General features: G+C 45.6%; 5 protein-coding genes across 5 annotated transcripts; 3 read left to right on the top strand and 2 right to left on the bottom strand.

The window, feature by feature from the left end:
* BX661DRAFT_189790 (uncharacterized protein) lies at nt 1-1,149 on the top strand (the record flags this gene model as incomplete). Its single annotated transcript, XM_051537613.1, has 2 exons — nt 1-190; nt 319-1,149. Coding segments are annotated over exons 1-2 (967 nt in total), but the record flags the coding sequence as incomplete, so codon positions are not given.
* A 3,829-nt stretch (nt 1,150-4,978) lies between these two features.
* Nucleotides 4,979-6,038, top strand: BX661DRAFT_189781 (uncharacterized protein; the record flags this gene model as incomplete). Its single annotated transcript, XM_051537612.1, has 3 exons — nt 4,979-5,249; nt 5,379-5,728; nt 5,817-6,038. 3 exons carry the CDS (start codon nt 4,979-4,981, stop codon nt 5,868-5,870), a joined length of 675 nt encoding a protein of 224 aa, XP_051388570.1. The 3' UTR covers nt 5,871-6,038.
* A 928-nt stretch (nt 6,039-6,966) lies between these two features.
* On the top strand, nt 6,967-7,548 carry BX661DRAFT_147081 (uncharacterized protein; the record flags this gene model as incomplete). Its single annotated transcript, XM_051533206.1, has 1 exon — nt 6,967-7,548. A coding segment is annotated over one exon (582 nt), but the record flags the coding sequence as incomplete, so codon positions are not given.
* A 777-nt stretch (nt 7,549-8,325) lies between these two features.
* BX661DRAFT_201210 (uncharacterized protein) lies at nt 8,326-10,285 on the bottom strand (the record flags this gene model as incomplete). Its single annotated transcript, XM_051538479.1, has 4 exons — nt 8,326-8,352; nt 8,406-8,531; nt 9,835-9,897; nt 10,004-10,285. The coding sequence occupies 4 exons, from the start codon at nt 10,283-10,285 to the stop codon at nt 8,326-8,328; spliced, it is 498 nt and encodes a 165-aa protein (XP_051388568.1).
* Nucleotides 10,286-13,748: 3,463 nt separating this feature from the next.
* BX661DRAFT_147089 (uncharacterized protein) lies at nt 13,749-13,994 on the bottom strand (the record flags this gene model as incomplete). The annotated part of the gene is made up of 1 exon (XM_051533208.1): nt 13,749-13,994. A coding segment is annotated over one exon (246 nt), but the record flags the coding sequence as incomplete, so codon positions are not given.
* Between the last annotated feature and the right edge of the window lie 763 nt (nt 13,995-14,757).

Raw genomic sequence — 14,757 nt, 5'->3', positions numbered from 1 at the left:
TTTATATTTCCATATTTTTGTTTGGTTCTCTGCTTCATTTTCACCCCTTTAGTTATGCCCGAATCCAGACGAAAGAGAAAGGCCACTGGGCCTCCTGAGGACGCCCAAATCGTCACCACCAACTTGCACTGGTGCCACAAAGAGATGCGAGATCGCCTAAAGAAGAAAAGTGTACAACCTGCATCGCCATGTAAGTAGTTTACCAATAACACTATAATAGTAATTTTGAAAGTTCATTTTATAATATTTAATTACTCAATATATTTACACTCAAATAAAATTATAAATTATCACATAAAAATGTTGAGCGTTATGTAGACTCGGCAGAGGAAGCAGCCCAACCCACTGGCAGAGCACGCACAAATACTCTGACACAGCCCACTGTTGCTTCTGCATGCACACTTTCCACATGGATACAAACGCCCAAAGAGCATAGCGATTCGGTAAAGGATGAGGCCGCACGCGAGTGGGAACACTACATTAGCAAACCACAAGCAGGCGTGCTTGAGCTGGCTGAGTCCAAAGCTGCGGATCGCAGGGAGCGCGCGGCAAATGTTTCAAAGGTTATCCACAAGGGCGTCGAGATGTTTGCGTCCAGCTCCAACCACATACTAGCCGATGATGCAGCTATGCTTGAACAGCTTATCATGGCCGACTCAGTCCATTCCAGCCGCTCGACACGCTCAAAGAAAACAGCTATCAAAAAAATTGCATTCGAACTGCGCTTGGCCAGCAACGAGTTCTCATTGTGGACCAGCACACACAACTTGGCAGATAGGTTGTCCACCGAAAGACAATTCTATCCACCAATTATCGCCTTTTTTGTGTTTGTTGGTTTGGTCAGCCATGCACTGGATACCTGCTCTCTTGGGGAGAAGGCACGACCAGTACCATTCAGAAAGATTTTGCCTTGTCACTCGACAGACAAAATGTGCGAGGATGCACAGTCGGACGAAAGGATCGACATTGGTTTGGAGACGAAGAGCATAGGCAGTGCATCTGTTGGCCGCACTTTCAGTTGGCAGAAGGAAAAGGTTGCCACTCTCGATGAGGCCATAGTAATATGGTACTCAAAACTATTCTTGGTTATCGAAGTAAAACGGGGAAGCACGAAAGGCGACAAGGTTGATGCTATACAGCAATTATTCCGCTACACCCGCAACCTTTTTCGCACCCAGCACAATCGTCGTTTTGCTTGGGGGCTGACAATTTGTGGCAGTTTTGTGCAGGCCCATTTTTTCGGCCCAAATTTCGTAGTGACCTCTCCAGAAATGGATGCACACACAGAGGCAGGCCGTGGTGCATTCATTGGGTTGATCGTCAACTGGTCTTTCTGCAGCGAGGATCAGCTCGGATATGATTCCTCAGTGAGGTATTTAAATAACCTTGGCTGCTGGGAGATAGCAGTGCCTGGCGGTTCTATAGGCGACACAGATAACAGCAGCAGCAGCATTGACACTGTTTCACTGGGGTCTACTGAGGAGGTGTTTTACAGCAGCACTATCCTTTTGACTGCTGATCGGATGTTTGGGCGGCACACACGGTGCTTTATAGCAACAGAGGTCAAGCCGACTGAAAGGAGTTGCATCAAGATGGAGGATTGCGACACCCTAATTAAGGATGCATGGCTAGAGTCTGTGGGTGATGAAGGTGTGGATCCACGCAATGAGGTTGCTCATCTGCACGACATCACCCAGACGCTGAAACATTATCAGGAGCTTGCAGGCACATACCCAGAACTCAAACGTGGCGGTCTAGTGTGCCTTCAGCAGGACAGCGACAACACACTTACTGAGGACACGACCCTCAGTATTCTTGGCGATCTTTTTTCCAATTTAGTGGTTGGCAACAAAAAAGAGCAGGAGCACAAGCCACAACTCCGTGTACACAGGCGTGTTGCCATGTCGCCAATTGGAGAGCCGCTCAATATGCTCAAGTCTATCCCAGAACTCATCATTGTCGTTGCCGATGCCATGCGTGCTCACCGCGCTATTGTCGAGTATTGCCACATTCTGCACCGTGATGTTATGCCAGGAAACATTCTGTTCCGGCGCATGAATCATGGAACCGTCAAGGGTATGCTGGTCGACTTTGATCACGCAATCAATTCTTCAAAGGGCCCTCATACTCCACATGATGAGCGCACAGGTACTCTCCCATTTATGTGCATTCACGCCTTAGAGAGAAACCAGCTCCCACGCACCGAGCTTGATGACTGGGAGACGCTGATTTATATCTTAATTTGGATTGGTACATATGGATTTAAAGGCGCAAATGGTCGAGATGCTAAAATCAAGTATTGGGTTGACGGCAAAACATTGAAGGACATTGCCAAATATAAGCGCGACAATTTGGACAACAGCTCCATTTTTAAATCTATTCTCAACGAGCTTGATAATAGTGTGGATCGTATCAATGTTCTTGCAAGGTTGTTGAGTATGATGCGTGATACTCTAATCGACAATGCAGGATGCAGCGAGGATGGCAGGGGCGCAAATATGAAACAATCTTTTAACCATGGCAATTGTGAATCATCTGCCTCGAAAGTCACGCCTGGTTCGTTTCCTCCATTATCCAAATTTGCATTGGCAATTAAACGGCGAGGTGCTATGAACACTCCAATGGTTGATCCGTTTAAGGTGCGCACTGACATGGCACCAACTATTGCCAAAGAGCTGTTGGTCATATTGAAGGATGCCGCTGAGTATTGCCGAGAATTGCTGATCAGGACAGGAACTGAGAGCAGCGAGTCAAGTACAGATGCTTAGTCATTTTTACCATTTTATATTATATTAGTCATTTATCATTTCCATTTTCATCTAAATATCAATATTCCTTTTATCAATTGACAACTCATTAATAGTAAAATATATGTTACAAAAGATATAAAAGCAAAGAGAGTATTTATTTCTCCCAAGGAGAACAATTCCTGGCTGCCCGACAGCCACACCTTTTATGTTCCCCTGGTGTACAAATAAACTATAATAAAAACCTACCATCATTTCTTAATTGCCACGCGGGTAATCAATTAATCTCAGTAAGGCAACATGTAACACCATATGCCGTAACTGTGACAAATACAATAAACTAAAAAAACAATGTGAATCGATAAAAGAAAAAGCTAACGTTTTCGGGTTGATGAGCACAATTCAATGATGACCAAGAAATATGAATTCGATACAGCACAACATGGAGTGAGGACGCGGCATCGGATTTTATGCCATCAACAGTTAAGCAGCACAGCATTTGCGCGTGTAACTGAGACAAGGGGGAAGGAACTTGTCATCACCAAATGAATGGTCATTGATAACTGCGGGAGCAAGTGGAAAGAGCAGCAATGCTCAGTGAAGCATGCAGGTAGCCAAGACAAGCAGGCACACACATGTGCCTGAGTGAGCAGTCTTCAACTGCCAACCAAGGCAGAAGTGCACAACAGTCGCCGAATAAACGAAAAACAGTGATGGCAAAGCGTGGTGCTAGAGTGCGAAATGTCTGAGCAAGATGAGGGCAGCTCACAGGTCGTGAGTTGATCAGGATCCAATATCGATGAAGGCAAGAGCGAAATGACACAAATGCGTGCGCGTGGCTGTCTGTGTACAAGAAAAAAGACATGCACGCCATGCAATGGTGCTATCCGTGGCTTATAGGCGGTCAGCCACAATATATCCACTCGGTCTCAGGCTCCGCCATCAATCTCCAAGTATCTTCTTTGAGCAGCAACAAACCAGCACAGCGATAAACACTCACAAGGGCAAGGGTCAGCCAGGGACAAATATAGGTGCAAAAAGAGGCAGCCGGGCAAACAAGAAAAACAGAGCAAAGCCGAGAGAGACAAAGAAAAGCGCGAGAGAGACAAAAAATGTACGAGAGACATGACGGGTAGGAACAAATGTGCAGAGCGTGACACTCCCAATTGCCGACAAAGGCGGCAGCTGTGGGCCACATTCTCACAAGTGGTAAAGCGGGCTGCGGCAACAGACACAAACAGAGGAGCGAGCGGGTGTGAGGGAGCGGTGATAGAGTAGACAAGGAGACCAGCAGTGTGCGCACAAGCGTGACAGAGAAAGCGCATCTCCACACGAGCGGTCTGGCGAGGGCAACAGTGGAGCAGCAAACAGACAAACAAAAAGAAACCGAAATTCGAATGCACAAATTCGAAAAGCGCTAAAGTGAAAATAAAAGTGCCAAATGGGCAAAAGTTGAATGACCGAAAGAAAGAGGAAAGAGCGACAGAGAGAAGGACAAGACCCAAGCACTAAAACAGGAGTAAATGGGATTACAGCAAGAAGCAAGAGAAAGGGCATTTGAAGGAATACTTGTGCGCCTCTAACGCCAAGAACACAGCGACAGAAATGCAAAAAATAAAACAAGAATAGAAAAGGAAAGTCGACCACAGAAGGTTTTTGACGACTATCTATCTACACGGCAGCTCGCTGCGCTTTTGACTCGTACGCCAGGCAGAAGGAGCAGCCGCAGCAGATATAATAAGCTGCTTGCTATACAACTGCTTGCAAGGTCCAAAAAGAATCATAGATGCAAATAAAAGACAAGCGCTGAATATTGTTTGCCAAATGTAAACAAAAACCAAAATATTTACCATTTTGACACAGTACCTTGGTGCGATTCTTATTATAAAAACCCAATAAAACATTAAACGAGTAATCCACATAATTCCCTTGCATGGGCGGCGGAGCTGCGTTTATAGCTATCGAGGGGACAGTGGTGGTGGTTTCCGAATGTGAGGGATTGTGTCGTGCGCGGTAGTTGAGGCGGCTGTCCTGAATTAGTGTTGCGGAACGCAAAGATTAAAATATTTACCATTAATTTTGTTTGTATTTTGTTATTGCAAATCATCACGCGCATAACTGTTTTCTTTTTTTCCTTTTTCTTCTCCGTTCAAATTCTTTTGATATATTTTCAATAGTTACACGCTTCGCAAACCAGCATCACCTTTGTTTAATTCACACATATTCTAAACATGCCGACAAAGAGAGTCCGTCAAAACGACTGTGCGCAGCCAGTTACCGCAAAGCGGCAGAGGCGACAGATGAACGCTTCTCAGCCAACAAACACAAAGAGAAAGGCAGCCGCGGCCTCCAAGCAGGCACCGCCAGGCAAGAGAGCAAAGAGAAACGCGGATACTGCTGCAAACTCCGCGCAGCCGCAAAACAACAGAAAACGCGTGTACAAGAAGAAAGCAGCCCCACGCCAGAACAAAGCCCAGCCTGTGCCTATTACGCCGTCTGATAGTAAGTGCTTGTTTGTTTTATTTGCAGACAGTTGTGTATGCCGACACATATCCTTGCGGCCAGCGTAAGGTGCTTTGGTGCGCTCACAACATACTAACAGCATTTTATTATTACGAAATTGTTTTGTAGGCAGCAACACAAAAGAAGGCAGTCCAGCTGGTGACAAGCAGGCCGACACAGCACCCGGCCCTTGTCCCAGCAACGCCCACGTTGATGCCAAGCCCAGCTCATCGGAAAGGCAAATGATGTTTGAGCGTATGGAGCCGGCTATGCGCGAGTTAAAGCGACACCTCAGTGGACCACATCCCAGCGTCGTCGAACTGGCAGCACCAGTGGCTGCAGAATACAAGCAGAGGGCGGCTATGGTTGCTGATATTGTTCACCGGGCCATGGAGCAGCTTTCATCTGGCTCCAAGCACATGCCGGCCAGCGACTTGGCTATTTTGGAAGAGCTCATCAACGCCGACTCGGTCTGGCCCGTTAGGCTAGCTCGCTCGAACTACGCCGCCATTGATTATTTGGCGAGCAGGCTCAGGCAGGACTACAATGCACTTTCCAAGTGGACAGGCACACACACATCTGGCGACCACAACGGAAGCAGCAGCAGCAGTGGTGACGTAAGCAAAGGTGCCGAGTCATTTACCTCGTTCGTATCTCGTATTATCCATGGACTGCATCAGCATGCCAAGGGAGGGCAAGGACGCCCCGAGCCACGCCGGGTGCTCATTCTGTCCACTGCGCCAGTCAGCACTACAGATACTGGAGAAGAGTGCACCCACCATACCATTGGTCGGATTGGCTTGGGCATCGACTCTGCGCTGGCCACTGTCGCTACGACCGACAGCTCCGAGGCAACGTTGGACGGCAATGTAGACGCAATCAACAACAACGACGAGTGGTACGCCGGTCTGTTTGCCGCCATCGAGGTCGGGCAGGGCTCGTCATCGGATGACGTGGACAGCGCCGCGCTGCAGCTGTCTAAGCACTGTCGCCACATTTATCGCGCACAGCCCAACCGGCGCTTTGTGTGGGGCCTGACTATTTGCGGCAGCTCTGTCCGGGTGTACTTGTTTGGATGCAACTTTGTTCTGGTCTCTGAAGCCATGGACATTTGCACCGAGGCGGGCCGTAGCGAGGTCATCAAGCTGTTTGTTAATTTGTCCTTTAGCGAGGACCACCGGCTGGGTTTCGACCCAAGCATTAAGCACTTGCATGACCTCGACTGTTGGAGATTACGGTTCCTGGCACAGCTGCCACAGACAGCGCTGACAGCACGGACAGCAGCGGTGGCAATGCCAATTCTTCTGAATATACTGAACGCACATTCTACAGTAGCCACATATCAATTGAGGCTAGTCATTTGTTTGGGCGGCTCACGCGGTGCTTCCTAGCAACGGATAAGAAGCCAACCAGAGACAGTCGCATCAGAAGCAAGGACTGCACCGTTTTTATCAAGGACGCCTGGACCGAGGTGGCTGATGGAAGTGGCGACAATGACGTGCGCGACGAGGTTGCCCATCTGCGCAAGATCACCCGGACACTCGAGCGCTATCCAGAGCTTGCGAGCACATACCCGGTCCTCGAAGCCGGCGGTCGCATTAAATTCCAGAGTTGCAGCAGCAATACATGTACTGAGGACACGACGCGCAATATTCTTGGGGACCTATTTGACAATGTCAGAGTCGGCGAGAAGATTCGGAAGCTGCCATTTTGTGCACACAAGCGCATTGCCACGTCGCCAATTGGCATGCCACTTGATAGGCTCCAGTCTGTTCCCGAGCTGATCATCGCTGTTGCTGATGCTATGCGCGCTCACCGTGCCATTGCTGAGCACTGTAATATATTGCACCGTGATATCTCAGCAGGCAACTTTCTTTTCCGGCGTATGGTGGATAGCACCGTCAAGGGCATGTTGATTGATTTTGACCATGCGATTGACTGCGAGAATCTGGATGCGATGCCGAAAAACGAGCATATCGGCACACTGAATTTCATGAGCGTGAACAACCTCGAGGGCAACAGCAACACGCGCACTGAGCTCGACGACTGGGAGGCTCTGATATATGTCTTGGTGTGGCTTGGGACATTTGGACTCAATGGCATGTCTAGACATGACAGTGACACAGATGAGCACAGAAGGATTGCAGGTGTTAGAATCAAGTATTGGGTTGACGGCACAACATTGAAGGATATTGCCGGGTTTAAGCGTGGCAATTTGGACAACAGTTCCAGTTTTAAATCTATTCTCAACGAACTTGATAGTAGGGTGGATATATCAATGTCCTTGCAGGGTTGTTGATTATGATGCGTGATACTCTAATCGACAATGCAGGATGCAGCGAGGATGGCAGGGGCGCAAATATGAAACAATCTTTTAACCATGGCAATTGTGAATCATCTGCCTCGAAAGTCACGCCTGGTTTGTTTCCTCCATTATCCAATTTGCATTGGCAATTAAACGGCGAGGTGCTATGAACACTCCAATGGTTGATCCGTTTAAGGTGCGCACTGACATGGCACCAACTATTGCCAAGAGCTGTTGGTCATATTGGAGGATGGCTGAGTATTGCCGAGAATTGCTGATCAGGACAGGAACTGAGAGCAGCGAGTCAAGTACAGATGCTTAGTCATTTTTACCATTTTATATTATATTAGTCATTTATCATTTCCATTTTCATCTAAATATCAAGTATTCCTTTTATCAATTGACAATCATTAATAGTAAAATATATGTTACAAAAGATATAAAAGCAAAGAGAGTATTTATTTCTCCCAAGGAGACAATTCCTGGCTGCCCGACAGCCACACCTTTTATGTTCCCCTGGTGTACAAATAAACTATAATAAAACCTATCATCATTTCTTAATTGCCACGCGGGTAATCAATTAATCCAGTAAGGCAACATGCAAAGCCGTGTGCCTTAACTGTGACAGATATGCATATTTCACTATGATAATTACTTTTATAAATAAATTTAAATATAGTAATATACCTCCATTAAATTTATTTTCAAACAACTTAGGGCTTTGAGTTGTGGCTTGAGAGATAGAGTATGAGTTGGGCAGAAGCAGGAGTATTATCCTTGCTTGGGTGCTATGCGCTTCTGGAGTGGCTGCGGCGGAGACACCTGTTGTGGCGATAGTTGCAGTGGTGGACAGCTTTGTTGTCGGGATTCTTTGTGGCGTCCTGCAAATTGCGCACCTGGGACTTGCAGCTGTCCATCATGCTGGCAAACTCACTGTTCGTGTGCTTGCCGCTGTTATTATTGCTCGACTGTTTATCCTCAGCATCAGATCCAAGGTGCAGGCTAGGCACAAAATAAGTCATTGTCATTTAGTCTATTTTAATTTGTGCGTAGTCGCAGACGCTACTGCCGGTGCTACTGAAAAAGACAATGGTTCAGTCGCTTGCTCCACAGTCTGCTGAGATATCGCTCGCCAGAATCCTGCTTTTCATTCTGCTTTCTTTCCACCAACTCCTATTTGTGTTAAAAGCAGGTTTCAAAAAGATTAAACATTGATTATTTGTCCGCGCTCTTGCGTTCAATAATGCTGCGACTTTTCAAATGGCTGTTGAGGATATAATCAAAAAACAAAACGGCGGTTAATACGCTGCTAAATACTCACCTCGTTGTTAGTACTGCCTGCTGTATTCTCCGTGCGGCTGTGACACTCGTAAATGATTGTAAATAATTGTGATATTACTACTCATGGAAAAATAGAGATAAAAATACATATAACTTTATTCATAGCATGAAGAAATAAAAAGAAAGGCTGTATGCACGCGTATACAATTCCGCTCGTGTATTATTTTAAATCAATGCCAAAAACGACATTGCGTTTCGGCTTTGAATCAATTGACAACCGAAATGCCAGCAAACCGACATAACCAATCATTAGGCTCAGTTAGAATATTAGACTCAGAACAACTATTGACTATTTGGTCGCCGCCATATAACGCATCCCATGTTGGCATAGATCAAAACAGAATATTAATGTGTGAGTATGATGTGCTTTTAGATTTGTTTTATTTATTTTTTATAATTTTTAAATTCAAAGGTAAAAATAAAATGATGAAAAAAAAAATGGTATGGTTCCTAAAGGTGGGGGTTGGTTTGGTCTTGGCATAGGATCCGGTACGGCTCCCATGCCCAGGCGCTTGGGGTACAATTAATGGAGTTTTGGAAGTGTCTTGCCCATTATTTATGGCGGCTAGCAGCGGCATTCGTGCTTTGTGCACTTGTGCCGATTATTCAAAAACGACCCTGTTGGCAACGGAATTTGTGTTTTGTACACTTGTGCCGCCACTTGGTGGCAATTTTTCTGACAAAGGCGGCGGTATTGGTGCTATAATGCAATGTTTCCAACGAATTCTGACCACCCGCACAGATTGCATCCACCTATTCTGCACGCAGTGTCAGCTTGACTTGCAGAGCGACCAACTCAGAGTGCAATTGTGCAAGCTCATTGTGGCGTGCATCTAAGCGCTTTGTGCAGTGATTGTGCTAATAAGTGTGTCCAGCTCCCCGCGCAACGAGGCCATCTGTCTGCAAAGAGGTTCAATTCCGGGCGCAAGCCGCACTGACCTTGGCAATGGCGGATATAGCCATATAAATGAAAGTGGCTACCCTCTTGCGCCTGGTGTCAGTCTGGGCATCAGTTGCCTCAAAAATGTGACGCAATGCTTGTACTCTGGTGCGACACCCCGGGATTGGTGCAAGGGTATAAGATAAAAGAAAATGTCCCCTTAGAGACGCGGCCCAAGGCTTGGACGCTGGTGTGCGGCATTTCAGGGCGGGTGAAAGGCTTGACGGTAAAGGCAGCGGGTGCCTCAAAGACGCGGCACAGGGAGGGCTCGGCTTCGGAAGGAGCTTGGTAGGTAATGGAGAGCATTTGTCTTCTCTGCATGTGAGTGCTAACTTCCTCGAGAGTCTCGGTGGTATCGGCGGCAGGGGGGACAAAGCCTGTGTAATCTTGACCACAGTGTGTGGCGATGCTCGCGCGCATAACAGCACAAACAATACTGATAGAAGGCATTTAAAAAATGGAGAGATCGAAAAGGCGACTAAAAGGAAACAAAAGAGGTGGGGAATAATAAATGATATAAAATAATATAGAGGATAAGTTATAATGATATGACAAGATATTTGGGTAGCGCTGGTGGTGTTGGTGATGGTGGTGTCGGTGTCGGAGAGAGGTGTGCGTGGGTGGTGTTAAAAGCTTAGCTTGAGATGTTGGAGGAAAAAAACAAGGATGAAAGACGGTGAAAGGAGCAGGCGGGAGACTCCTGGTATTTATTTTCCTGCGCTTCTTTTGTTTTGCGCTGTGCTGAGCTGTGCAAAAATGGATGCGCTTCTTTTTGCTACTCACAAAAAATGTGTACTCTTGGGTCGTCTCTTTCAGGTTCGGCTGGAGCAGAGTGCAAGTTTCAAAAGGGCTTTCTCGTTGCATGTATATTCCGTTTTTTGGCGAAAGCATGCCTTTTTCATGCACATGTTATTGTTCGAAGATCGGCAATATCCGAATTTCCGTTATAATATTTCAAAATATGCACATATTGATCAGCGGTCACTTTTACAATGCTTTTTCAAACCACGGTCGCTGGTGGTGCCAACACATTCAAGCCACTATCTTTTCAAGAATCAAGATCGCCATCATGCCACTATACACATTTCTGTTATTGCTGCTGACATCAAGAACCATGATGTTTACAGCGCTGCCACACAGCGCTGCCCCTTTTTCAGTTAATTTTTAAGACTTGAATATATCGATTAGACCACATTTTATAGAGCACGACAGCTGGCGGGCAGACCATGTGTGTACAGAAAATTATGATATGTCGGAATAGATTTTTGCAGCCAAAAAATTGTGGCTATTTGTATAAAAATAATAATAAATTTTTTTGCCAAGCTCACGTTTAGGCTGAGCCGGAATAGAACAAAGTAGCAGCAATATGTTTTATTTGTTTTGGCAGTGGTAGTAGTGCGAGTAGGGTGGTGGGTATTGGTATAATTTTTGTATTGGCTAATAAAATACTTTGCCTTTTGTCTTTTCTTCTCATAATGAAGGCTGAGGTTGCTCCGAGGCATGGTTGTGCTTTCTTTTCCCTTTTCTGGTGGTTCCGCATCAATCATAGCAGCTAAAAGCTTCATTTGCACATTGGGATACATGCACATAAAAAGCCAAAACAAGCAAAGGATAAAAAATATTTCATCCGAAACGTTGAGCAAACTGCAGCCATTTCTGCCTCTGCGGTCTTCACAAATAGAGGGCGTTGATATACGTGTTTCATCAAACAATGGTTGACAACCCCCTGTAAAAACCAGGGGGCGAATGGGCAGTTGTTTTTCCTTAATAAGTGTCAGCAATGTCAATGGCCGACAAAAAATGAGTAAGAGAGGTAGACAAAGAGAGCGCATGGTTGAAAATAGAATAATAGCAAAACATGGATGCATATTAAATTGGGACCCCTTTTTTGCGACATCTAGGCAAAAAATGGAGTGCAAGGTGCAGAGTTGGAGGTGGCTGCTACGGGCCAGTATTTTGCAGCTCGCACAGGAGATATTTTTAATGCATAAAAACATGAAACAAAAAAGCCACAGAGCCATTCGGTAAGGTGGACAAATTCAAAACATTTTTGCTGTTCTTGGTCTGCGACCATCATGTTCTGATGACACGGACATTGCCACTGCAAGCACACACAGCGCGCAATGTGAGAGAGAAAGCTCAATTTATATTTTTCATTTATTTTATTGTGATTTGTTGATTGTTCTTCAATCTGGATTGTTTTCAATGCTTTTTCCAAGACCAACCCAGAAAAAGGCTAATAGTTGGAAAAGGCGCTTTTATGCATATTGACGGTGCATATTTACACCGCATTACATATTATTCTTACACGTACTTCTGGTTGGTTTCAGTCGCATAATACAAAACAATACTTTTCAGCTCTTTCATAAACCAGAGAGAATCATGATTGTATAACACGTGATGATTTCTCTTTCTCTTTCTTTGAAGGCTCCTTTGCTGCCTTTCTGTGCTTTTTTGTACTATAGCTCTTTTTGAAAACATTAAATTCAACAATGAAATATTTCTTTAAACATTCTCAACCACGTTTAAACACTTTTCTTATACTTATTATTTTTTTTCTAATTTAAATAATTTTCAAATAGTAGAATGTCGCAACAGATAGCACAACAACCTCAATCTTACAGGCGTGAGCAGTACTACACCTTTGGCAGGGTTTTAGGTTCGGGCACTTTTGGCGAAGTCAGAGAGGCCATCTTTAATCCAGATGGCCGCCGGGTGGCCATCAAGGTCATCAAGAAGGCCGCAATGACTACTGACGAGCAAATGATTATTAAGGAAATAAACATAGTGCGCCACCTGAACCACCCCAACATTGTAAAGCTCCTAGATTGGTTCGAGTCCGCTGAAAATTATTACCTGGTATTCCAGCTGTGCACGGGCGGTGAGCTGTTTGAGAAACTGGGTGACTACGGGCACTTCTCCGAAAACGATGCCCGCAAGCTCATCCAATGTATAATAGAGTCCATCACCTACCTTCACAAGCACAACATTGTTCATCGAGACATTAAGCCTGAGAACCTTATTTTCTTAGACAAGTCGGAGAACGCTCCTCTTATGTTGGCAGATTTTGGAATTGCACGGATTATGCGCAGCAGTGATGAGATTCTCAATACCATGTGCGGGTCATTAGGTTACGCGGCGCCAGAGATTCTTCTGCGAAAAGGTCACGGAAAGGCCGTTGATATGTGGTCGATAGGCGTAGTGACATTCTCGGTTCTTTGTGGTTACAGCCCCTTTTGGAACTATGAAGACCCTCGAAAATGATGATGGCCATGCAAAGCGACAACATCAAGTTTCTCGAGCGCTTTTGGTGGGACATCTCGGACCATGCCAAGGACTTTATCCGCCAGTGCCTAAGAGCCAACCCCCAGAGCCGCATGACAGCGGAGCAGGCCCTGAACCACCCATGGCTGACTGGCAGCAACGTGTCCACGCGCAATCTGCTTCCCGACGTGCTGGAGAACTTCAACGCAAAGGCCAGGCTTCGCCGTGCTGTATTTAAGATTAAGATTATAAAACACATTAGTAGATTAGGCCAGAGTTATTCATTGAAGAGACACAACAGCCAGTCGTCGTCGGAAAACGAGGTTGGTGAGGACCAGATGGATGTGGATACCAAATACTCCGCTGCTGTTTCTGCTCCTTCTTCTGGGTCCGAGACTCTTTCTGCGACTGTATCTACTCCTGCATTTAGGCTTGCATCTGCTGCTCAAGTAAAGGTGCCAGAAGTAAACATCCCAGATGGGCGGACCAATTAGTCATTAATTGCATCTTTATATCCGTGTTGACAAACATACAATTTTCTTGTCCATTATTATCTATTTTACGTCTTTAGTCTTGAATTATTTCAAATATATGCATTGACCGCTGATGCCAACGTTAGGGAATGTACACCTTAAAAAGTATTGCATTCTTACTCGCCAGCTTTCTTGACAGATCCAGCGGCAACTGCTGTCTCCCTGGCCACAAACTTTGTATGACTACCAGTAGCAATCATCTTGTCGTTGCTAAAGATGTCTACCCTGGTGTATGCCAGCGTGCGCCCCATCTTGAACACTTGCGCATCAAAAACAACAGTGCTGCCTTTGCCAGATGCAGCCAAGAATGACACCGACAAGTCGGTTGACACGCCAGTAGTCGGGAATCCATGAGATGCAATGTGTGGTGCCCAACACACATTTCAAGCCACTATCTTCCCTTTTCAAGAATCAAGATCGCCATCATGGCCACTATACACATTTCTGTTATTGCTGGCTGACATCAAGGAATACCATGATGTTTACAGCGCTGCCCACACAGCGCTGCCCCTTTTTCAGTTAAGTAATTTTTAAGACTTGAATATATCGATTTAGACCCACATTTTTATAGAGCACGACACAATGGCCAAGGAACCGCCGACGTCGACCAGTGTTGAGAGCCATCCACCGTGTATGCCTCCAATGGCGTTCAGATAACCCTTGGTGATTGGGATCTCGCCGCGCACTCGCCCGATATCGGCCGAAAGAAGCTTCATCTAAGTCAAATATAGAAATGAGTGAATGAGCTTTTGAGTAGATGTGTTGGTCAGTGAAGTCCATTGGACTAGCAATGTTGCTGTCAGTGGGATGATTAACTTATGTTTTCAAAGCAATAGGCGTCAAAGCTCTTGCGCTCGACGACGTGCTGCATGAGCTTGCGAGTGCTGTCTAAAGTATTAGTAACTGGGGCTGACATTGATGTTATTAGACTTTAAAATTGCTAGTTTTTTAATTTGAAAGTTTTAAAGAGCAAAAAGCCTGGATAAAAATGCTTGATTGATAGGTGTCACTCGCTTTGTCAATTTGTCTATTCACCCCACGATAACGTATGGACAGCTGCGATTGCATATCGAGTTAACTGCTTGGTGGCTGCTTCAACATTTAGTAAACTATTTTTAGAAAGGC

This window comes from Kickxella alabastrina, assembly GCF_025024165.1.
Source record: "Kickxella alabastrina strain RSA 675 chromosome Unknown BX661scaffold_48, whole genome shotgun sequence".
Classification (NCBI taxonomy): Eukaryota; Fungi; Kickxellomycota; class Kickxellomycetes; order Kickxellales; family Kickxellaceae; genus Kickxella; species Kickxella alabastrina.
Note: the sequence above shows the minus strand (reverse complement) of the source record. Positions and strands in the feature narration are given on the sequence as shown.